The 22,268-nt window shown below is 55.8% G+C and overlaps 10 protein-coding genes across 10 annotated transcripts; 3 read left to right on the forward strand and 7 right to left on the reverse strand.

Annotated features, from left to right (window-relative positions):
* Nucleotides 1–10: 10 nt before the first annotated feature.
* Nucleotides 11–1,277, forward strand: BO66DRAFT_392849 (5'-methylthioadenosine/S-adenosylhomocysteine nucleosidase family protein). Its single transcript, XM_025647620.1, has one exon. The coding sequence runs from the start codon at nucleotides 114–116 to the stop codon at nucleotides 1,158–1,160; it is 1,047 nt and encodes a 348-aa protein (XP_025502547.1). The 5' UTR covers nucleotides 11–113; the 3' UTR covers nucleotides 1,161–1,277.
* Nucleotides 1,278–1,387: 110 nt separating this feature from the next.
* Nucleotides 1,388–3,178, reverse strand: BO66DRAFT_429681 (FAD/NAD(P)-binding domain-containing protein; the record flags this gene model as incomplete). Its single annotated transcript, XM_025650471.1, has 2 exons — nucleotides 1,388–1,562; nucleotides 1,619–3,178. 2 exons carry the CDS (start codon nucleotides 3,176–3,178, stop codon nucleotides 1,458–1,460), a joined length of 1,665 nt encoding a protein of 554 aa, XP_025502548.1. The 3' UTR covers nucleotides 1,388–1,457.
* A 4,031-nt stretch (nucleotides 3,179–7,209) lies between these two features.
* BO66DRAFT_421327 (uncharacterized protein) lies at nucleotides 7,210–8,227 on the forward strand (the record flags this gene model as incomplete). The annotated part of the gene is made up of 1 exon (XM_025649947.1): nucleotides 7,210–8,227. The coding sequence occupies exon 1, from the start codon at nucleotides 7,379–7,381 to the stop codon at nucleotides 8,225–8,227; it is 849 nt and encodes a 282-aa protein (XP_025502549.1). The 5' UTR covers nucleotides 7,210–7,378.
* A 204-nt stretch (nucleotides 8,228–8,431) lies between these two features.
* On the reverse strand, nucleotides 8,432–9,429 carry BO66DRAFT_472428 (uncharacterized protein; the record flags this gene model as incomplete). Its single annotated transcript, XM_025652943.1, has 2 exons — nucleotides 8,881–9,429; nucleotides 8,432–8,815 (listed from the first exon to the last, which is right to left on the reverse strand). The coding sequence occupies exons 1-2, from the start codon at nucleotides 9,385–9,387 to the stop codon at nucleotides 8,432–8,434; spliced, it is 891 nt and encodes a 296-aa protein (XP_025502550.1). The 5' UTR covers nucleotides 9,388–9,429.
* Nucleotides 9,430–10,240: 811 nt separating this feature from the next.
* BO66DRAFT_412495 (uncharacterized protein) lies at nucleotides 10,241–11,217 on the reverse strand (the record flags this gene model as incomplete). Its single annotated transcript, XM_025649357.1, has 2 exons — nucleotides 10,241–10,785; nucleotides 11,196–11,217. 2 exons carry the CDS (start codon nucleotides 11,215–11,217, stop codon nucleotides 10,241–10,243), a joined length of 567 nt encoding a protein of 188 aa, XP_025502551.1.
* Nucleotides 11,218–11,695: 478 nt separating this feature from the next.
* Nucleotides 11,696–13,569, reverse strand: BO66DRAFT_454531 (uncharacterized protein; the record flags this gene model as incomplete). The annotated part of the gene is made up of 2 exons (XM_025652023.1): nucleotides 11,696–12,935; nucleotides 13,001–13,569. 2 exons carry the CDS (start codon nucleotides 13,567–13,569, stop codon nucleotides 11,696–11,698), a joined length of 1,809 nt encoding a protein of 602 aa, XP_025502552.1.
* A 741-nt stretch (nucleotides 13,570–14,310) lies between these two features.
* Nucleotides 14,311–16,474, reverse strand: BO66DRAFT_472429 (Zn(II)2Cys6 transcription factor; the record flags this gene model as incomplete). Its single annotated transcript, XM_025652944.1, has 5 exons — nucleotides 15,747–16,474; nucleotides 15,439–15,683; nucleotides 15,254–15,388; nucleotides 15,110–15,200; nucleotides 14,311–15,049 (listed from the first exon to the last, which is right to left on the reverse strand). Exons 1-5 carry the CDS (start codon nucleotides 16,442–16,444, stop codon nucleotides 14,311–14,313), a joined length of 1,908 nt encoding a protein of 635 aa, XP_025502553.1. The 5' UTR covers nucleotides 16,445–16,474.
* Nucleotides 16,475–16,744: 270 nt separating this feature from the next.
* Nucleotides 16,745–18,627, reverse strand: BO66DRAFT_376783 (uncharacterized protein; the record flags this gene model as incomplete). Its single annotated transcript, XM_025645720.1, has 3 exons — nucleotides 16,745–18,269; nucleotides 18,331–18,491; nucleotides 18,546–18,627. The coding sequence occupies 3 exons, from the start codon at nucleotides 18,625–18,627 to the stop codon at nucleotides 17,046–17,048; spliced, it is 1,467 nt and encodes a 488-aa protein (XP_025502554.1). The 3' UTR covers nucleotides 16,745–17,045.
* Nucleotides 18,628–19,167: 540 nt separating this feature from the next.
* On the forward strand, nucleotides 19,168–20,885 carry BO66DRAFT_454547 (cytochrome P450; the record flags this gene model as incomplete). Its single annotated transcript, XM_025652024.1, has 2 exons — nucleotides 19,168–19,297; nucleotides 19,357–20,885. 2 exons carry the CDS (start codon nucleotides 19,168–19,170, stop codon nucleotides 20,883–20,885), a joined length of 1,659 nt encoding a protein of 552 aa, XP_025502555.1.
* Nucleotides 20,886–21,176: 291 nt separating this feature from the next.
* On the reverse strand, nucleotides 21,177–22,268 carry BO66DRAFT_454548 (glycoside hydrolase family 12 protein; the record flags this gene model as incomplete). The annotated part of the gene is made up of 3 exons (XM_025652025.1): nucleotides 21,177–21,456; nucleotides 21,541–21,761; nucleotides 21,856–22,268. The coding sequence occupies 3 exons, from the start codon at nucleotides 22,266–22,268 to the stop codon at nucleotides 21,377–21,379; spliced, it is 714 nt and encodes a 237-aa protein (XP_025502556.1). The 3' UTR covers nucleotides 21,177–21,376.

Genomic DNA, 22,268 nt, shown 5'->3' on the forward strand with positions numbered 1-22,268 from the left:
TGCCTCTTATGTCAACTACTGAGCCCTGCTTGACTCAAGACCGGGTGATACTAAAGACCGACGAATACACTAAGCCCCAAACCCCCCACAGAAGCCCACAACTCAAGCCCACAATGTACGACACGCAACAACCGCACCCCGAACCAAGCGACTCCGACTCTTCCGAAGAAAGCCCCCTTGCCAGCATATCCCCCGGAGAAATCACCGTCGCAATCTTCTGCGCCCTCCCGCTGGAGTCAGTAGCCGTGCGCTACGCCCTCGACGAAGAATTCCACTGCCGCCCGCGATACAACCCGCAAACCAAATACGTCTTCAGCTACGGGCGCATCGGCGAGCACAAGGTCGTGCTCGCGCGGCCGCATCAAATCGGCCCCGTCAAGGCGGCCCTCTGCGCCGCGGCGGTGGGCCAGCTGTTCCCGAGCGTGCGGTTCGCACTGATGGTGGGCATCGGGGCGGGGATTCCCGGCAAGCGGGATATCCGGTTGGGGGATGTTGCGGTCGGAGTGCCGAGGGAGAATCATCCGGGGGTGGTGGAGTATGATCTGGGGAAGTATGAGAAGGACGGGTTCGTGTTGAAGGGGTCGCTGAACAAGCCGCATCCCATCCTGGTCAGCGCTGATGGGGCGTTGGAGGAGGAGGAGATCATGGAGCGAAGGCCGCTGCGCCGGGTCTTGAGGGACCTGATGAGAAGGCCTGGGTATGGACGGCCGGATCTGGAGGATGTTCTTTATGATCCGGCGTTTCATCATGTCACTAAGGGGGAGGATTGTCGGGCGTGTGATGTGGCTGATGAGAGGAGGGTTGTTGCTCGTCCGGTGCGCCCGGGTAAGCGGGGGTATCCGGTTGTTCATCGGGGGCTGATACTTTCAGGTGGAGGTGTCATCAAAAATACCGAGGACCGCGAACGCCTCTGTCGAGGCCATGACGACGCGATCTGCTTCGAGATGGAAGCAGCCGGGATTGTGGATGAAATCCCCTGTTTGGTCATCCGCGGGGTGTGCGATTATGCGGACAGTCATAAACAGGATGGCTGGCATTGTTATGCAGCGGCAGTCGCAGCGGCTTATGGTAAGGCAATTCTCCGTCGGATCTGCGGGGCAGATGTGGAAACAATGCAAAATTTGAGTGACGCGGTGCAGAGGTGTCTGGAATATCTTTAGCAAGTAGAATCACTGACACTTCCCATTAAGAAGAGGCCTGATAGTAGCCTGTTAGGCATTAGCATTGATGTTTCTATGTTATAAGTACTATTTTTTTCTACACAGGTTGAGTGCCGGGAGCACTAGAATTGCTTCCGATATCACTAGCAATTCTCTGATATGAACTACCTCATCCAGTCGGTTGAGATAGCCATGAACCAGACTGCACTAATTATAATTCTTGAGGGGTCATTACGTTACAGATAAAATACAGCACACTAGTCTCACCACCCTCCTCTCTCGAAAGGGTAAACCCATCTAATGAGCCAGAATACGCTCCACCGCGTTCTCCGCAACGACCATGATGGTCGCCTGGTTGTTTCCGGAAGCCAGATCGGGGTGGATACCACCGTCCACGATATACTATCAAACTGCGTGAGTAACCTATTCTGAAACTTGGGGAGTGAAGGAAGACATACCAGATTATCCGTACCGTACACCTTGGTGTTGGTGTCGACAACAGCAGTACCGTTGAAGCGGCCGTCATCGGTGCCCATCTTGGTGGTGCCGGCGTAGTGGATACCCGCGGTGAGCGAACCAAGAATGGCGGAGGTGTTGGTGTACTCGACCAGCTGGAAGCCCGAGCCAGGGGCGTTGATGGCATCGACCATGGACTGGATGAACATGGTGGCGGCCTCGCGGTCGCCGGCCGTCTGCAGGTAGGGCGACTTCTCGATGACGGTGCGCTGGTCCGCATCGAGCCCCAGGACACCCTTGGAGGTCAGGCCGTGCGTCATGTAGGTGGTGATGGTGACCTCGCCCTCGGCCGTCGGGGTGCAGGAGCCCTGGTAGTACCGGGTGTGGCCGTCGCTGGCGACGTTGGAGCTGAAGAAGATCAGCCGGTGCTTGCCCTGCGTGAGCACCCCGTCGTTCTGCTCCTCGTACGCGGTGATCTCGCTGGTCGCGGTGCCGTTGAGGATCGCGGCCGCGTCCAGTTCGTTGAAGTCCTTGTCGGTCTGGAGGACGATCGAGAAGATCGGGTGGTCCATCAGGCTCTCGCCGACGGGCAGGTGGATCCACTCCCTGGCCGGGGGCACGGCGATCCCGCTCTTCTGCGCCGTTTCGATCTGCGCCCGCGGGCCGATACCGGAGTTGAACAGGATGCGCGGCGAGTGCAGCGCGCCGGACGAGAGGACCACGCGGCCGCCGGGAGCGAGAGGGATGGTTTCGGTCTGGTTGCTCGCCGCATTCACGATCTCGACTCCGGTCACCAGACTGCCGTTACGGACAACCCGGGTGGCGAGGGCGCCCATGCGGAGGGAGAAGTTGGGGTACTGCAGGGCGAGCGGGAGGTAGGTGCGGACGGGGCCGGCACGCTTGTAGTCCTTGATGTTCCAGACGGGATGGCTGTAGGTCTGGAACTTCTCGTTGCGCTGGGCGCTCATGTCGGTGGCGGTCCAGTTGAGGTTGTTGAAGAAGGTCGACAGGGTGGTGAACAGGGTCTGATCGTAGAGCTTGCCATTGGCCGAGGGCACGCTGCTGCCCGGGTTGCGAGCGTAGAGGCGATCGGCTCCTGCAGTCACGTTCGCCCACTTCCAGCCCACTGGCCATTTATCGTCGAAGTCGTGGTCCGGGGGGTGCACGAAGACCATGTAGTTCACCGTCACACCGCCACCCAGGATGCAGGCCGCCGTACCGTCGGTGTCGGTACAGATGTACTCGGACCACTGCGGGAAGTTGCCGACATCGAAGGACAGGCCCGGCACGTCGATGGCCGTCAGGGTATCGTTCCACGACAGGGTGTAGTTGGAGCCGGTTCCGACCGTCGGGCCGGCCGTGCTGCGCTCCAACAACAGCACAGTCTTGTTGGCTTCAGCCAGACGCTCCGCGGTGATGATGCCGGACGGACCGCCTCCAACGACAATGTAGTCGTATCCCGACTGGACCGTGTGGTTCTTGCCGTCAGTCGGGCGGGCCTGGGCGCCCAACAGGGCTCCGGCCGAAGCGAGCAGGGTGGTCGCAGTCCAGAAGGCGTGCATGGCGGAGGATCTTGGTGGACGACCTGTGACTGGTGGAAACATGCATCCTTGACAGGTTCCGGGGTTTATATATCTTTTTCTAGAAAAAATTCTATTTCCCCCTCCCGGGTTGATGCGTTCATTGTTGAAGATCAGCTAATGATGACCGAGGGTGACCGGTGCCTCCCGGGCTGCCGGGCGAATCGGCGTCCAGTAGGCGGTCCCACCTCGTGGCGTAAAACTTGGATAGGGTGTTGTGGGGTCGCTTTATCAGAATTTCATAATCACTTACTCAGAACTTACTCGTCCCCTCAACAAAAAGGATCGCACAACGGCTATCATGAGCTAAAGTCCCTGGACACTCGTCTGTGGGTCAGAGTTATGCCAAGATAGGTACATACAAGCTGCCTCTTCCTTCTCACAACCCTCTGAGAGTCAATTGATTTATGTAATCCCGTCCGAGACGCGCGCCTTGCTAACCACAATCTGCAACTCCTGAAAGCTTTTGTTCAAGGACAGCTCGTATTAATCAACGTTGGCCCTCTTCCCGGTCTCTTGCATCCACCAAGCATTCTGTGAGAAGCTTGAGCCTAGGAGGGTTGACGCGGGCTGTAGAGTATACGAGGTAGACTGAGCTCCATGCCGTATGCGAGAAGATAAAGTGGATGTCCACGTCCCAATCAGCTTCCACCTTCCTCTAGATCCTAGGGTCTAGCTCGGATGGCGCCGGACGATTAAGTATATTAGTTTATTTGGAAAAGAGTTTTGCCAGCGGATAATCAGATAACCGAACAGCCTTCCGTACACGGAGCGGACTTTCGCCGAGAATCAGGCCTGAGTGCTATTGCCTCGCATTACCCTGGAGACCCAACGGTTTTTGAGGCCCCCCGGTCTAGCTATACAAGCCATCTGGGCCGAACCATCCCGTGTGACAGACTGTGTAAATAGCATGGGAAGACGGCCGAGTCTGCTTCTCGTGATGACGGGCCGGGTTCGGGCTGGAAGTGGGTCCACGGCGGACACGCCTCTTTTCACTTCGAATGCCAGCCCGATTCTTCTTCATATCCTCTAAGAAGCTCGTTGAACGAGACATCAAATCTCCAGTCTTACGAACTCAACAGGAATGCACCATTTTGCGGATCAAGGTCAGACAAGTAAGAGACTTCTCAGGTGAGCGTATGTATAGCACACAGGGTCGGAAAGTGAGATCCCGGTGCTCCCGAATTGCATGTCCCGATTGCCACACAAGATTGTGCCCGCCGTTGAATCGCACAGGCAATGGCACTTGTTCTCCAAAGGTTTGACAATGCGATGCGCGAGATTCTTATGAAATTGGAAAAAAGAAAAAGAAAAAGAAAGGCAGTACAATGCCTTTCATTCCCCAAGCATGTCGAGGTATTTCAGGTCGTCTTGATGAGCTACTACGGCTTTGTCGGTCACTACGGCGCTCAAACCAGTCGCCTGTCCCCAGCGAAGAGCCAGGAGCTTGGAGGTAATCGTAAAGCAAAATGGAAGCTTTCTAGAATTGTTTAGCAGGTCATCTCGGTCATCTCGGTCATCTCGGTCATCTCGGGGTGGAGTCAAAACGTGTCAGAGAGAAATCTCGGCATGGGCAAGAATTCTGCCCCGAGAGCGGTGAGCCAACCTTGCCAAGCATGACAGACGCCGCGCTGATTGGCGGCAACCCTTTTGCAAAATAAGTGCCTTGATTGGCCCTTTGAAACAGTAGTCACGTGACATGAGTGTTTCTGCGGGATACTACCTAAGGAACTCGAGGGTGACAACTTCAAGGGGGCTCACTGAGAGGTCGAGACCGTAGGACTGCTTCAATGCACGCATGCTTCTCCGTAGTTCTAATATGAATACATATAATTACTCAAACATGGGCTCCAATAAGGGCCCAGAAAGTGCTTAGAAAGGTGTAAGTACGGGCCCTTGTAGGTACAGCACTTTCTAACTGATCGCCTGAGAGCATAAAACTAGGACTAGATTATATTGCTTCAGAGCTACCTTTATTTATCAGGAAACATGATTTCCATTCCAATGTTCTCTTTGACAATCGTAGGAAGTGGGTACTCAAGAATAAATGAAGCCGGTCGATTACGGTTACTCCCGAACCATAGATATATCTGGATGGCATCGGCACGGTAGAGAATCAAACATCTCGAGCCAGAAACCTTCCGCAAAGGAAAAACTTGGAAGCTATGCAATAGCAAAGAAAGAAGAATGAACTCTGGTTATCTCACTTCAAACGGGTTAAGAAGTGTCGACAAAGCTTAGGATGATTTCAAATAGACACAATGAGAAAAAGACAAGAGACATCTCGGACATGTTGATCTTTATTTCACCCACACTGGATGAGGACCCTGTTTGATCATGCCCCAATCAAACTAGAGATCGAGTGCAATGCCGACCGGTCAATCACTAGGATCCGAGAAAACTTTGCAAAAACTCCCTCAAGTCAGAGGAAATACGGAGCAAAGTTCCATTGTATCAAGGATATACTATAGAATTAGTATATTCATATACCCAGTTCTCTTCCCAGGGCAATAGTATGTTTCGACCGAGATGCAATGCATCATCAAAGCTAGTGTCTGGTAATTACACTGCTTGATTCCAGACTGCGGTCGAGAATAAAATCTGGTCAAGCTAGGATACTTAATCAGGAACTATCTGGAAAGTACGTAGAAAACGCATTTCACCAAGAAAAATGGATTTTTCGAGAGACTCTTATTTAAGACTTCTCAGAATAAGCTGCTATTCGAACCATCTCAGTCCTTGCGATATGTTCCCGCCGATTGCCATCGGGACTTAGTTTACCAGATTTGGGATGTCAACTTTCGACACCCCGCGAAGGAGACAAATAACTTGGAACTCAGCGTGGCTAATTCAGCAAACACCCGTCCCTACCTGCACAAGCCACGAGGACCTCACATCAACACTTGAAATGCGAGAAGACGCGCAAGATACTGAGTACAACAATGAAGATATTTACAACCAATTTAAAAATGCATGTGGCATTTTCTTGGCAAGCGTTTAGCCTAAATTCGTGGTTCCCTTCACCCTCTACATCGCTGCCCTCGTTTTCGCAGCACAAAAGAGGACGCCCAACAAAACGCACCAATGAATGCTCTCCTGTTCATACAATTGGTAGTCCCGAGCTTTTTGTTCTCTGGAAACAGATAGAAGACGGTCGAGTATTCTTCACGGACAAATGATGGTGCACAATGGAGCTTATTACTCTGCTTGTTGGCCGGCATTGAACCAGGTGCAACCCCGAGGTATCTTTATGTTCCCTTGGGAGAGAAGGAAGTATTAAGGTCAACAATGTTTTCGTTGTAAGCCCGATCCGCGGGAAGATATCTATAGAAACACAACTTGGCTACGGCTTGGTTCCATCCTTGTATCACCGCACAGCTGCATAAATTTAAAAAATGTCTCGCTAATATGAACATCGAATCGAGATGATCTCTGGATACGTGCACTGAGTCCAAGCCGAGGCAATTTTCGGCTAATCTGGAAGGACAGTAAGGCCGGACATGCCATTGTGGTTCAGTTCACCTGTGGTGCCTAAAACTGACCTATCGCTGTAAAGGACTAGATCGCTGAGTGCGAATCACTATTCGCCTTATGGGTCCTTCTCTCATTTATCCACGCGGGCCCTGGATCTCACCTGCTCATAATTAGAGCGACAGCAAGTTTATGATTAGCAGCACTGGATAAGGTAAGTAAGTGGGATTTCTACGAATAGTTAAATTGGGTTCCCAGGAACCGTGCATCCCAGACCAATCAAGTGTTGATGGCCAAGACATGGCCAAGACATTCCCCGTGCACGGTCCCAACCGACCTCAAACAGCACAAATCAAGACGGCGCCCCGCAATGAAAACACCCCAAAAAGGTCTACGGCACGCACTATTCCCACTAGCGCGGGGAATGTTGGGTTCACGAGGCTGACCGTTAATCTCCGGGGATGCGACAAACCTCCTCACCTTATAATCCCCCCTCGCCCCTTGCTTCCATCTGAGTCTCCCACCAGCCATTCCAACTACCAGTCATTCTTTACAGAATACAGAATCCAGTCACTCGTTTACCTCCGATTCTATCCTCATATTTCCTGACTAACGCTCTTGTCGTCATCTTGAGCATTCTTTGCATATACCCCTTTCTATAATCCGCTTGAACCGCACTCCCGCACCAGAACTGCAATCCACCGCAACACCATGCGCATGCGTCTATCCATCCCCGCACTGCTGGTGTCGCTGACATCCCTCGCCTCGGCGATCAGCATCACCAAGCCGGGTCTCAACGCAACCTACCCGGCCGGCTCCACCCTGACCGTGAACTGGACGAGCGTCGACACCGACCCCAGCTACTTCAGCCTGTATCTCTGGAACTTCGTCTCGTGGCCGCCGACCTACGTGCCGCTGGCCCTGGACATCCCGACCTCCGACCTGACGCACCGCGTGCAGATCCCCTGCGACACCGACCCGGAGTGGGGCTACCAGATCAGCGGCATCAACGGCACCAACGTGTACATCATCTACGCGCAGAGCGAGAAGTTCACCGTCGCGCCACCGGTGCAGCCTTGCTCCGACCCGAAACCCTCGTCTCTCCCGGGGCTGCCGTCTCCCTCGCGCACCCCGGTGGCCGCCCCCACCTGCCCGGCCCCGGCCACGCAGACCGTTTATGTCACGGTGAGCCCCACCGGTTCCAGCTCTGTCTTGCCTCATCACCACCACACCGATCATCATGACCACCACCATCATCACTCTCCTTCAAATGTCCTCCCCGCTGCTACCCCCGCCATCCCCGTTGCTGTTGTCCCCGTCGTGACCTCCAAAACCGTGAAACCTGGAATCGTGCCTAAGACTATTGGTTGGTGTTCAGACTATGCCCACCCTGTGACCCTCAGCAATGTGCCCACGCCCACGGCGGCGGTGGTGGAGGTGTCGACAGGCCTGACGACGGCGGCGGTGACTGCTGCGCCGAGTGCGGAGGGGGGCGACGTGGTGGTGGAGACGGTGACGACGACGGTTAGTGTTGTGGGGGAGGCGTGCAAGTTCGCTTGAGGATCAGGTTGATCGCAGAATTCAGCTGCGCCATTACTGTCGTGTATGTTGTGTATAGTATAGCATACTTCAGCCCGAGTATGATCTAAACAAGCTCTATCATCCGATAACTTACCCATACCTAACACCCTCAACATGTACGCATAAGCCCATACTCCCCCCACTCCACACCACCTACCAACCCAACCCAAACCATCCCTAATTCTAATCCCACCACCCCGAAGCCTTCAACACCTCCCCCTTCACCCACCCGCCCTCCCCCCCAGTAAAAGGCGCAGTCCGCAGCCCCTCCTTATTGTATCCCCCAATCACAACGCCCTGCACCGCCCTAACCTCCGCCTCTTCATCCTCGTCATCCGACTCCTCGCAGCCCACCGACGCAAACACGCAAACCACCACCTCCTGGTTGTCCGGCTTCCCCAGCCGGCCCCGATACGCCTCGAACACATGCTCCGGAGCCCGGCGCTCATCCCGCCACACCACCGCGACGTACCAACTGTACCGCAGCAGCTCATTGAAGAACAGCAGCTCGAAGAACGTCTCCATTCGGAGGCCATCTTCCAAAGCATTTCCCGTCTGCGGGGATTTCTGCAATAGCGTTACTTTGGATTGCACACATAAACAAAGACAGAAAAAAAAGGGGACAAACATACCCAACTCTCCAAGCAGATCTCCTCCCCACTGATCCCACTGCACGCGGTCATCAATCCCACCGACTGCGGAGGCGCATGCTGTTGCTGCTGCTGCTGCTGGTGCACCAGCATCCGGCGCCAGCTGGCCTCCTTCCGGAAATAGGCGGGGCGTTTGTCCGGGCGCACGACGAAGTCGAGAGTGTCCCACTGGAAAACCGCGTGGCGGGCGGAGGGGGCTGCCTCTGACGCGCTGCTGTCGCTGGGGAATCGCGGGAAGAACCCGGGGAATGCCTCTGCGAGTAGGGGGTTGAACTTCTTGGTGGCGGGTGCGGGGATGGTGGGGGTTGCTCGGGCGGGCCGGAAGAATAGGGCTTCCTGGAGCGGGTGGGAGGTTTGGATGAGGGTGCGCCAGGTGCGGCAGGTTAGTTGGGCGGCGGTGAGGAGGGTGCGCGGGTCGAGTTGCGCGAGGATGAGCTCGAGAAGCTCGGGGGTGTTGAGGGTATGCTGCGTTGGGGATCCGGAGGGCATATTCAGTTTTTCTGTTGGTTGTTCACTTTAGGTGGGAGGCTTGGGGATGTTTGGTGGATTGGAGGGGATGTGAGAGGGGCGCCTGTCAGCCTTGTTGGTCACGTGATGTCGGTTATCCCCTGCTCGCTTGGCTGTACTTGAAGAACCGGTTGGTTGGTTCATTGTTGTAGAGGTTAAAGGTGTCGATCGACATGTGTGTTACCGCAGCCTGATGCTTGCATAGATGCAGGCGAAATGCTCAGGTACAGTAGACGCTACCCAGGGAGATGCCTCTACCGCCGTCGCCAGCCCCAGATAACGTACGCGCCTTATTAGACACTCTTAAGAGGCTCACAACAACGCCCGATGTCTTACTCTCATATTCCAGTAAATATCCCCCTCCGCCTGCTGCGGATCGTTTTGATTGTCGCTCCACTGTGTCTTACCGAGTGCCAGGCTAGCCCTTTAATCTTCCCCACAAAAGGGGTTCCACCCGGTGATTCTTTATCCGGCGCCAAGCCTGGATGATTTGCAGCCGTTCGGCTAGATGATCTGGCTATAGTCCAGCATACACTAATAAGATATAGAATATTCTGTTTGGAATGGCAAGTTGAGTTATGATATGAAGAAATGTTGATTAGTCTAGTTTATACAAATCATTGTATAAGATGAACTTTACCCTCATTATTAGGTAATCACGCAGACCAAGCAATGAGTACAACAATTCAGACGCAACAAATGTACAAAACCAGGCAACATAAGCATTTACTGAAAACACCATAACAAACCCCAGAAAGACGAAGTAATTCCACAAAATCAACCCCATTCAAAGCCCACCTCTCCCATCCAAGTTCACCCCCAAGATCCCCAAAACCTAACCAAACAAATCCTCCACCCTCACGACCCCCCTTCTCACCATCTCCGCCACCACCGGCCCACTATCACTATAAAACTGGAACCGCTTGATCCGAATCCCCTCATTCAGCTCACTCGAGGTGTGCACAAACCGGAACCGAAACATACTCTCCACGCCCAGATCCCACTCTTGCCCATCCAAATCCTTCGCCTTCTTCTCCCCGGGAATCTTCCCGTCTGGCAGATCAATAAACAACTTCCCCTCGCCGACAAACTCCCACCCCCCGCCCTCCTCACCGTCACAGTCCACCACGCACACCCAGCTGGGCTCGTGGTGCGACCGCGCAAACGCCGCGTACTCCTGCCGCATCGCCTCCCACGCGGGGAGCCCGCCCTCGCACCGCTCGCCGTTGGGTTTGACGAACACAAAGTCCGGCGTCACCCAGTCCGTGTAGGGCGTTGTCCAGCTCTGCCGCGTGTCCCAGGCGTGCGTGCATTTTTCCATCCACGCCAGGGCGGGATGCGCACGGGCTGGGTCCCAGTTTTGGGTGCGGGTGATGTAGGCTGTGGTTTTTGGGGGGGTCATTTTTTTTGGTTTTGTGGAGTTGGATGTGGATTGATTGGGTTTGTGGTGGTATGGTGTTGTACTTGACGGAGGTTTTGGTTTCGGTGGGTAGAGGCAGAGGTGGAAGGCTTTTTATAAGCACCGCCGTCGCTTCGAAGACTGCGGGACAAGTCAAGTAATCATGACTATGAACTCCCGAGCCCTTTTGCAAGGGTCGCGGTGTATACGAGGTGAAGCGGTGGCATGATGAGTCCACACTCGATCAGATTGTGCTGCATGAAAGGAAAGTCAGTGGAAAGTGTGGGGTAGACTGGCCCAGATCCCCGGGTTAAGGTTGGATCCAGAGATCCAGGCTCGGATATACGAACCGCCACGCACTCTAATTGTATGCGCCCGCCGTTATAAGCACAAGGAGGACACGGATTGCCCATGGTCGGAGCCATTGTGACTGGAGTGATTCGGTGAGTTCAAAGGAACTTCACTCTTGTTGATCGTAATCCAGGGTAGATAGACTCCGTGATACGTTGAGCGTGGACTGCCTACTGCCTACCCGCCATTGACTTTCGGGGTAGCGCCAGGTCCAGCGAGAATGCAAGAAGTAAAGGCTGGGGCTTTTGAATCTGGTAGCGCAGTTAATGAATTGCATGTTTACACAGGAACACAGTTCATTTCTATTCTTTTTCTACAGTGCGGACCCACCTTACCTCACATTCGTCGCACCCGTGCAAGCACTATACTACCAAGGCTTACAAAATCTGGTGTTCCTATATCCTTTCTGTATCCACAGTGCAAACCCCTCTCAAAACAAGTTAGAGTCCGACAGTAATTAGAATTCCAACAAGGGTCAAAGCAAACTGTCTATCACTATCTACAGTACACATAATACCGCCATACCCCTGATCAAGCCACTCAACCCCTCGCAACCCCAGTATAACACCCCTCATCCCGCCACAGCACCGTCTTCCGCCCCCCCTTGACCGAATACACACTCCCCCCCAAATCCGCCACAATGACCTCCCCCTCCTCCCCCAAACACAACCCAATTGGCTCATGAAAATGCCTAGCCAACACCTTCTCCCCGGCCCCCCTATCCCCAAGATACAACACATTCAACGAACACCCAACCGGATGCTCCCCACGATCCGTCCAATACAACCGTTTCGCGCCTGCATCAATCTCCAAATCAATCGGCTCCGGCAACCCCTCCAACAGCACCTCGACATCCCCCCGGCTTTCCGCCGTCTGGCCCGCGGGGATCTCCATCCCAGCCCTACAAATCCGGCCCCGATTCCCCTTGCTAGGCCCCTTCTGCGTCCAGTACACATACCCCGCCGCCACATCGAGCGCCACCCCGACGCACCACCGCGTCATGTCCCCCGTCTGTGCCTCCGAGCCGGCCCGGACCAGGACTTCATGCCCGGACCCATCAAAGTTGCACCGGTGCACGCCCATGCCCTCGCGATCGCAGAAGTAGAGTTTCTCGGCGTTGTCGTCGAGGGTGAGTTGCTTGGGCGTGTGGACGTTTCCCGCGCGGATCAGGGTGCGGATGTCGCTTCCGTCGGCGTTGGCGGAGTGCACGGATCCGTCGCGCGCGGAGGTCGCGGCGCCCATGTTGGTCCAGAAGATGCGCCCGGCGGTGCGGGAGTAGGCGATGCCGTCCGGGAGGGATTGGCCTGTTATCAGGGGGTGCATTCTTTTGGTGGTGGGGTTGAAGGAGAGGATGCGTCCGGCTTGCGCGAGGGGGGTGGTTGCGGGGACGTTGGCGCCTAGGCCTACGTCTAGCACGTAGAGGGGTTGCGGTTGCTCGGGGCCTGGCCGGAGGGCGCCGGCGGGAGGAGATGCTGGTGCGGGTTCGTACAGCCCGCCGCTTGCGCTCTTGAGCCCTAACCGCCCTTTCGACAGGTAGTGCTCCCGCAGCCAGTCGACCGTCATCGACGCGTCGAGCCCCCGCTCGCGTATATAGTTGTCCTCGATGAAGGCGACCGTGTCCAGGCCGATCTGGTCCATCAGCCGACACGGCGGCTGGCTGTGCGGTTGCTGGAACATCTCCGTCCACAGGGTGTCGATCTCCCCCGCTGTGCTGATGTCTTCGGCTAGGATGAGCAGGATCTCGCGCTTGATGGCTGCCCAGAGGCGGTTGAAGATGAATCTAGCTCATGTCAGCGGGATTTGATTCCATGTAAGATGAGGATGAGGATCGGAGGGGAAACGTACCCGGTCGACTCCCGCCGCGCCGTCACCGGGATCAGCCCGCATCCGCGCAGCACCTCGCCTAACCGCTCGAAATGTTCCGGGTCAGTCTCCCCGCAGCTCATGAGCTCCACTGAGCGGATCGTCGGCGGCATCGTGAAGTGCATGTTCAGCACACGGGCGCGGCGCGCTGGTCTGATCTGCGGAATCATCAGTCGCGACTTAAAGCTGCTGCTGTTGGAGGCGAGGATGCAGTCGTCCGGGGTATGGGCGTCGAGCTCGGCGAAGGTGGCGATCTTGAGGTCGAGGCGTTCGGGGATCGCTTCGATGACGAGCCAGGCGTCGCGGACGGCGTCGGGGAGAGAGGTGAACGCCCGGTAGTCTCCGGGACCTGCTGAGATTGGGGCTGGGAGGAGGGCTTCGAACTCCGCTCGGTGGGCGTCGATGTAGGTGGCCGCAGTGGTGAGGGCATCAGGGGAGAGGTCGCGGATGTGCACGCGGTGGCCGCCGGCGAGGAGGGCGGAGGCGATGCGGCTGCCCAGGACGCCGACGCCTAGGATGGTAATCGGGCGTGTCTTGGAGGACTGTGACATATTTCAGTGAGTATGATCTTGAACCTGTAGCAAACGAATTGAAACGTACTTTTGTTGCCGCACGGGTACTTATATACTGCACAGAAATGCCTAAGGTGGTTTTCGTCATTTTTGCTATATCCTAATGAATTAACCAATGTCGTCAAGGCAAACCTGATCGCAACGACCAGTCTTATCCGCACATATTCGATCTCAAAATTGGTTTCGACCTGCTCAGACCTGATCGGACTGATGACGGATACACCTCGGAGACGCTCGGAGCTGCTCGGAGAAGTTGTGAACATTCCTGCTCCGCAGTGGCCCAGCCGGTTTGCCGGAGCCAGATCGACGGGCGCGTGAGACGTGATCTGCATCAATTGCGGTACGAGTGAGGACTGCTAGTATGACCATTCTACAGCATGCAAGTGCTTGGGCTGTCTTGGTCTTGGCCTATTCTCCAACTTTTCGCATACCCTCCAGTGATATCATAACTTGACGCTTAGTATGCCACCTTGGTGAAAGAAGTAACAGCGAGGAAGCTACCTCATGCGAATTTCACGCGATGCATCCAGCGGATGAATAAAGTATCAAATTAGGGCATTGTTTTGCCCGGCCAATCTTCAATGCCCTTGGCGACCAGCACTACTAGGTACGCTACCACAAGGTTAAACTAGCCAGCCACTCATTCTACCGCACAGTATAATTGGACGATGATAGCCCAATCCCAAGGTTTGTGTCGAAGTGACCCAACTCACTCAAATCCTATCCTATCTCCCCCATCTCCCTCCCGCCCCCCTCAACCTCCAACAAAGCCCTCAACGCCCGCGAATACGGCCCGAAATGCCTCCGATTCGTATCCTCATCGCACCACTCCGACCCCCTTGCCTCCAGCTGCAACATCCCCACGAGCCGCTGCACCAAATCGTCCGCTGCCCCCGACTCCCTATCTACTTCAGCTTGACCCCGATGCACCCCCAACCCCCGTAGTGTGACCGCACAACTCACCGCATTATGCACAAATGCCCACGACCGACACACCGCCTTCGACAACCGATACAGATCCAGAAACGCGGCGACGACCCGCGCGGCCGTCGCCGTGCACTCTTTGACAATCGCTGGATCGTGGGCTGCGGACAGGTCCAGATGGAGCCGGTACATGCGGCAGATGACGTAGCCGAGGTGGATCTGAAAGGCGAGGCGCTCGAGGTGTTGCTGAAGGCTGGTGCAGTGTCGTTTGTCGGTGAGGAAACGGGCGGCGGAGTTTTGGAGCGCGAGGAATTGGTCCTTGGCGGTTAGGGCTTGCGCGGGTGTTGTTACGGGTTGTTGGTTGAGGACCAGTTGGCAGATGCGGAGGCTGCTGGATTGGAAGGTTAGGCCGCCTTGCTTGGGGGCTTGGTGGTTGAGGCGCGGGAGTGGCGTTGTGGTGCTGGTGGCTGGGAGGGCGCTGGGCGGGCGGTCGTAGGTAAAGGAGAGGAAACAGTCTTGTTGGATTAGGGTCCACCTTTTTGGGCCCAGTGGTCAGCGGGGGGTGAGCGGGGGGAACGCTTGCGGTGAGGGTTACCATAGTCTACTCCATCGCGGTCTTTCGCCAGGTGGAACAGAAGCTGGGACGTCGTGTAAGCCAATGCTTTGCGCGAGGCGCATGGTTGCGCCTGCTTTCGTTAGTCCTGGCTTTGTGAAGTAAGGCGCACTGTGGGCAACCCACCCATCAGGATCCAGGCGCTGTTGGTGTCAAGGTTATTGCGTAGACAATGCCCGATCAGCGCCATGGCCTGGATCTGCTCTAGTTTGGTCTGGCTGAAGAAATTGGACAGACGCAGGCAATGGAAGGATGAGCACACTGCAATCCCATCCGTTAGGACAAGCTTACTGGGTGGGATTCAGACTCACAGAAGACTCTAGAACGTAGATCGCGTTCTTGAATGGGATCGTCGGCGAACTGCACCGCGCAGGCTAGCACAGCAAACAGCAGTGCCAGCCAGGAAGATTCCGGCTCCTCATCCGGCTTGGCTTTGTCCGAGGGGTCAAGCCGTGTGCGTTGCTGTAGGAAGTCCATCAGCGCCGCCCCGAATTCGTCGATCGACACCAGAACCGGGTAAAACGGGTACGCGGTGGTCTGGTACGTTTGCCAGTACCTACTTCTGTTAGCCGTCGTGCATCACACAACTAAAGTCCCAATGCATGGTAATTGTGCCCACCGAAGGATATCCTCATCATCGGGCAACGTCTCGCAGACATCTCGGGTGGTCGCCTGTGGTCCCCAGAGCCCCGTGAACGGATACGCGCGGGGCACGCCCCCGTCATCCATCATCGCATCCTGCAGCATGAGCTGCTCCTGAGCCATCTGCGGCTCCCGACACCCCAATACCCGAGGAAAGTCCGCATGTCGTCCCAGAAAGATCGTGGCGCCGGTGGCCTCCTCGACGACTTGCTGTCCTGGAGCTTTCCGGGGCCGGCTTTCCGATTCAGCCGGACTCGATGTCTCAACTACGAGCGGTGACGACGACGAACCCGGATACGACTCGGACCCTGTGGCTGCAATGTGCTGAAAGTTTGCTTTCAGCTCCCCGATCTGCCGCTCGATAGCTTCCAGCCGCGCAATGGCCGCCGCCGGATGCCACGCGGCGGGTACAACTCCCGGCTCGGGCTCGGGCGGTTTCGGACTACTTTGGCCCTCTGGTTCTCTGATGGCTGATCGTGCAGGTGCAGAGGTAGTCGGCATGCGACAGAGCTCCGGGTGGCTGCGCTTGACGCAGCTGCTGCAGGGTGTCTGACCGTTGCACCGGACCTTGCGGTGGCGGCAGGGGAAGCACGAGCGGATGCTGCGAGTCCGGCGTTTGTCCCGGAGCAGCTCGCTCACCAGCCTCGTGTCGTAGGGGTATTCTGCCTCGGCCATCGTCTGTTGATTGCGCTCCAAGTGAAGAACCTTTGTGGAAGTGAAGGGTCGGGGATCCACGAGCATTCATTCATGGCTGTTCGTTATTAGGTTTCGGCCGGCGGGCTCCGGTCACCTCCGCTGAGCTCCGATTGGCTAGGGCGCAGCCGGGGCGAATTTGGAGCGAATCAGGTGACATGACATGGGCATACTGGACGGCATCTATCTTCCGATACCTGAAGCAATGTGTAGAGTACTTAGGTACTGCCCAACGGATTATAACTTCTGAATTCTTTATCTTCTGTAATTCGTCCTCAGAGAGGAAAAGACAGCGCATACATCCGAGTTTGAGTATACCAAGAAAACTAAACCCGCGTATACACCTCTAGATTGACCATTGTAAACACAGCCAAGCCGGTCAGAGACAAGCTTTATGAGGAACAGAACCAGTGATTTAAAAACACCATCAGAGATTGCATCACACATCCCTGCCTAACACAAACCATACTCTTTCAACCTATTTCCAAAATCAAACCCCAACAATATCCAGGGTCAGATTGCCAGAGCCATAGCAGAGACCAACAACAAACAACAAACCCTACAACCAATGCAGCACGCCGCATCAAAACAAAAACACCTGATCCATCGCCTTCGACATAGCCCCAGGCTGCTGATACCCCAGCCCAACCAAATTCTTCTTCATCGCCTCAATCATCGGCGGCGGCCCACAGAGAAACACCCGAGTGTCGGCCGCCGGCGCCGGGAGCGCCTCCTGGATCAGCTCCTGCGTCACGAACCCCCTCCTCCCGTCCCACCCGCCCTCCGGTCGCGAGAGCACATACTCCACGCGAAACCTTTCGGGGAACCGTGCGGCATAGGTGTCGAGCTCCCTGCGGAGCAGGATATCCCCTTCCGTGTTGTTCGCATACAGCAAGGTAATTTGGATGTTGTTGCTCGGGTCATCCAGCGACGCGCGGATGATCTGGTACATGGGCGTGATGCCCGTCCCGCCGGCGATCATGCCGATGTGCCGGGCGAAGTCCGGCGTGAACTTCATCGCGCCCTTGGGTCCGCGGATCTCGATCTCCTGGCCTAGTACCATTGAGGCGAGGTGCTGGGTCATCAGCCCTTGGTCGTAGACCTTGATTAGGAGCTCGACGCGGCCCAGGTCGCTGTTGTTGGAGATCGGGGTGTACGAGCGGGAGACGCTCTGTGCGTTGATCGTGGCGCGGAGGGCGATGTGCTGGCCTGTCGGGAGGCCGAGGCGGTCGTCTGGGTGGGGCAGGGCGAAGGCGATGTGGTAGACGTTCGGGGCGATAAGGTCCTTACGGATGAGTTGGAACTTGCGCCATTGTTTGGGGTCGAGGGGTTGCGTGGCTGTGGTGGTTGAGGCGGTGATTTCGGGAAGAGTGCGGGTGGACTTGAGAGCGGATTTGAGGATTAGGGTGTCGGAGCGGGAGGTGCGGTAGGGCTTATGGGATGCGAAGCTCTCTTGGGCATCGAGCTTGGTGGAGAGCCAGATGGTCAGAGCACCGGTCAGACTGATTTGAAGAGCGCTGCCAATGCCCACCCCGGACCAGAAGGAGGATTTGGAGGTTGTTCCAGAGGGAAGATGGATTTCTTGGAGGAGATGCGGGAAGAGCAGTTGAGGCTGGCGCAGTATCTCGAGCCCGTTGCTGTATACACTATACCCTAGTCCAGCAGCCAGGCCGAGAGGAACGGCCGCGAGGAGCGATTTGACTAAAAGCCCTACGGTGGACCGCTGGCGCTTGCGCACGTCGACTGCAGCGACCTGGGAGACTTTCTCGAAGGTCGGACGATACACCTCGATGGCTTCAGCTTGGTCCTGCGGTTCCGGTCAGTCAATTCTGTGCTCGCATGGTGGAGTTGATGTGAAAGAAATATACCTCAGCTACAAGGTCTCCGATCAGATATGGCTCGAGAAGTTCGCGGGCTTCGTCCGAGTGTCCGATCTCCTCGAAGGCCTCGGTGGCATCTAAGCCAGCCACTTCTAGCAAGACAGGAACACCACCTGGGTGGTCATCGAGATAGGCAGTGATGTTGTAGACTAAACGTGTGAGTATTGGGATTATCAACAGCTACATGACCAGAGCATTGATACCTTTATTGTGCAAAATAATCCAGACATCGTCTTTCTTGTTATGACTTCTAACTTGCTCGAGGGTGTATGTCGTTGATGCCATGAGGGCTGACCGGGGAAGGTTGATAATTGCGGTAACAGACGGTAAGAGGAAGAAACAAGTAAGTGTGTTCATGGCGTGAGGAACACGAGGTTCCGTTGCTCATATATCGAGTAGAACAGTGTCAGTCATTCAACAATTCCCTCCCTCGACAAATTGGAATGTTGCCGATTGCGACTCTCAGGAAATCAAGACAGTGGATACCCACCGGGCTTTGTGAGTATTTCGTACGAACCTCGTGCGAACTTCGGCCGTGACTGATCGCACGTCTCCACTGCAGTCACCAACCGAAATGGTGGCAATGCCAAGTAAATTGTTCGCTCATTGCTCTACGCATAGCTTCAGACATTCGAGGTTGATGTGGACAGTATGGTGTATGTATGTGTTCCGAACTCCGAGCAGCGTACACACAATGACACTGCCTCTATATTTAATGCTCCCGTATTCACTCCGGCACAATCCTGGCTTCACCTTTGCAAACACCTAATCACAATCCCCTTGTGACTGACCCTATTTGCAAGATCTTCAGAACAGCCTATGGATATGTCGTCCAAGACATTCTATCTTATCGGTGACAATATCTCAGCGCAGGATGTAGCTGTGCAGCCTTCATGGAAAATTGAAGACCTCAAAAGAGCAGTGGGCCTCGCCCTGCATATTGTTCAACCGCTGGGTAAGTCGTTGCAGATGAACCTCCAGATTACACTCAGCTGCGCTAACAGGGAACTTCAGGTATCACATTCCACCCGCTCGCCGACAGTCAGACCCTCGAAACAGTCAGCGACGTGCTATCAACACCGTTCAACATCGGAATCCGTATCAATGGCCGGGCTGTGCAGTCCCCCCAAGGACCAGAAGGCTTGCCCTTGGTAGGCAGCTTCTACGAGATCTTCCCCGATCATCTAGGCAACCACTATCGCCTGTTTCGCAAATACGGCTCGGTGATCAAGACGACCAACATGGGCAAAACTACCTACCTAACCGACGACCCCGAGGTAGCGAGCATCGCACTCCAGGAGTCGATCTACTTCACCAAGAACATCAACGAAAGCCACCCCCTCTACGGAGTCAAGGACAACACCGCCATCTTCATCGGGGACACCGAGACGGAAAATTGGCGTCTGGCCCACCGCTTCCTCCCGTCGGCCATGGGCCCTAAAGCCGTGCGCCACTACACCCCGCTGATGCAGGAGTGCGTCCGCAGTTCGTTCTCCGTCTTCGACGCCCTCGACGCCCAGGGCAGCTCGTTCAACGTGTACCAGTACATGCTCAAGCTCGCCTCCCAAACCATCGGCAAGTTCTCGCTCAACGCCGACTTCGAGCACTTCACCCGCGTCGACGCCCCGCTGCACCCGATCGTGACCAACATCGCCGACCTCCTCTCCCTGAACAAGAAGGTCACGGCCCGGGGCAACTGGTACCGCTCCCTGCCCTTTGGCGACCCAGCCCGGCTCCGCGAGGTCCGCCGGACCTGCTACACCCTGCTACAGGAATACATCGACCAAGCGGCCGAGTCCGGGATCAAGGACCTCCCACTCAACGAAGCCGCCCTGAAAGCCTCGTGCGTCGTCGACTACCTGCTCAACGGGGTCGACGACAAAGGCGAGCACTTCCCGACCCCGCTCATCCTCGCCAACATGATGATCGTCACCGGCGCGGGCTTCACCACCACCTCCGCGCTCCTGTCCTGGCTCATCTACAGCCTGGTCACCTACCCAGACACCCAGGACCGGCTCCTCCAGGAGCTCGTCGACCACAACATCTCCCACGAGACCACCTGGTCCCCCGAGCTGGCACATAGCCTGCCCTACCTCGACAACTTCGTCAAGGAGACCCAGCGCCTGCACAACGCCTCCTTCCAGCCCGGCCGCACCACCAAAACCGACGTCGTGCTTCCGGGAGGATACCGTCTGCCCCCGGACAGCGTCATCATCCCCGCACTCTACGCCATCCACACGAACCCGGACGTCTGGCGGGATCCCTTCCGCTTTGACCCGGACCGTTGGGATACGGAGGAGGTCAAACAGCGCCACCGCTGTGCCTACATCCCCTTCGCGACGGGTCCGCGCGGCTGCATCGGGTTCAATTTTGCCTTGCTCGAGGTCAAGGTCCTGCTGTCGGAGCTGGTGTATCGGTATGAGTTCACTCGTGAGGGGCTGGAGGCCGTCGAGTATGATCCTGAGTTCCAGCTGATTCGGCCGTTGAATTTTTATGTCACGGCTAAGCGGCGGACCAGTTGGCCGAAGGCTTCTGCTCGGTGAGAGGTAGGGGGTGGGGGGTGGGGGGTGGCAGTATGGGCATACAATGGGATAGAAATCGAACCTTCCGGTAAGTAGATTGTGCGCTTCTGATTCCAACGAGGCCTGAGTCCGAGTGGATGTCATGACGAGAGTACGATTATAACGTGGGTGCTTTGGGATGGCCCTACAAGTCGAGTGAGACTCTAATATAGCTAGCCGTCAATTGGTAGAACGTGTGTTCAAGATACAGGAGTAAGAATCATAGTGGGTATATGATCATCTGTACGACGTCATGTACTACGGCAAATGGCTTTCAATTACGGGAAACTAAAATTTCTTCTTCATTGGGTCGTGTCTCAAAAGAACAGGATCTAAGCATGATACTTTCGGATTCCTTAAAGCATGTCAGGTGTGAAAGAGACTAGACCGCCACGGCAACACAACGGCAAATTTCGAAGAGAGCCCTAGTTTCCCAATGAAGACATCGCATTAAGATCTCGAACAGTACCAACCTACTGCACGCTGGCAGACCAGTCCGAGACGGTGAGCGTAGCGGGACCACCCGTGAAAGGCTCGGTGCCGAATTGGAGCGCTATCAGGGAATTTCCATCAGAACAAAGCTCTCCCATAGACAGTGTTTGGAAAAGTGGGGGGAGGAGAGGTTGGAATGGCTTACTGATGAGATACTGGCTACTGGCGGGGAAGCCGTGGTTCTGCGTCAGGTACTTGAAGAAATCGTTGACGTCGCCCTGAAACGAGGTGATCGGGGTCGGAGCCACAAAGCTGTAGGTCTTCTGCGCGCCGTTGACGCCGTACCACAGCTCCCAGGTCTGGCCCTCGACCGTGGCGGTCGCGATCTTGGACCCTAGGGGCTGGACGCCGCCGTAACGAGCAAGCCTATTTTAATAGAGAAGCAGGATGAGATGATGGGCTCGGTTCGCGTGCCGCTGAGCTTTCTAGGCGCGCTTGGTTTCAAGAGGAGGATACATACCAGATCATGAGCTCATAGTCCCCACTCCAGGTGACATGGTTGATATCCGCTGCGGTGAAGAGATCGTAGGCCACGTCTGCGCGGATGCCCGTGTTGTCATAGCTCCACCGGGCGGCGGTGGGGATCCGGCTGATCTGGCTGACGAGCTTCTTGTTAAAGCTCAAGCCGGAGTTGGCGTAGCTCTTAACCGAGTTCTCCCCGCCGGACCAGTTCCATTTCGTTGACCAAGATGTGCCCGCGCTGGAGGCGGAGTTCACGGTGGTGCATTGCGAGCCGGAGCCGGCGTCTTTACCCCACAGGTTGTTGTTGATGGTGTACACGCCACCGGTGTAGGTGGCGTATTGATCGCAGAGTTGGGTCTGTTGGGCGACGGCGGCGCCGGCGAGAGATGCGAGGAAGTAGAAGGCCTTCAT

The sequence above is a fragment of the Aspergillus aculeatinus genome (assembly GCF_003184765.1).
Source record: "Aspergillus aculeatinus CBS 121060 unplaced genomic scaffold BO66scaffold_32, whole genome shotgun sequence".
In the NCBI taxonomy this organism is placed as follows: domain Eukaryota; kingdom Fungi; phylum Ascomycota; class Eurotiomycetes; order Eurotiales; family Aspergillaceae; genus Aspergillus; species Aspergillus aculeatinus.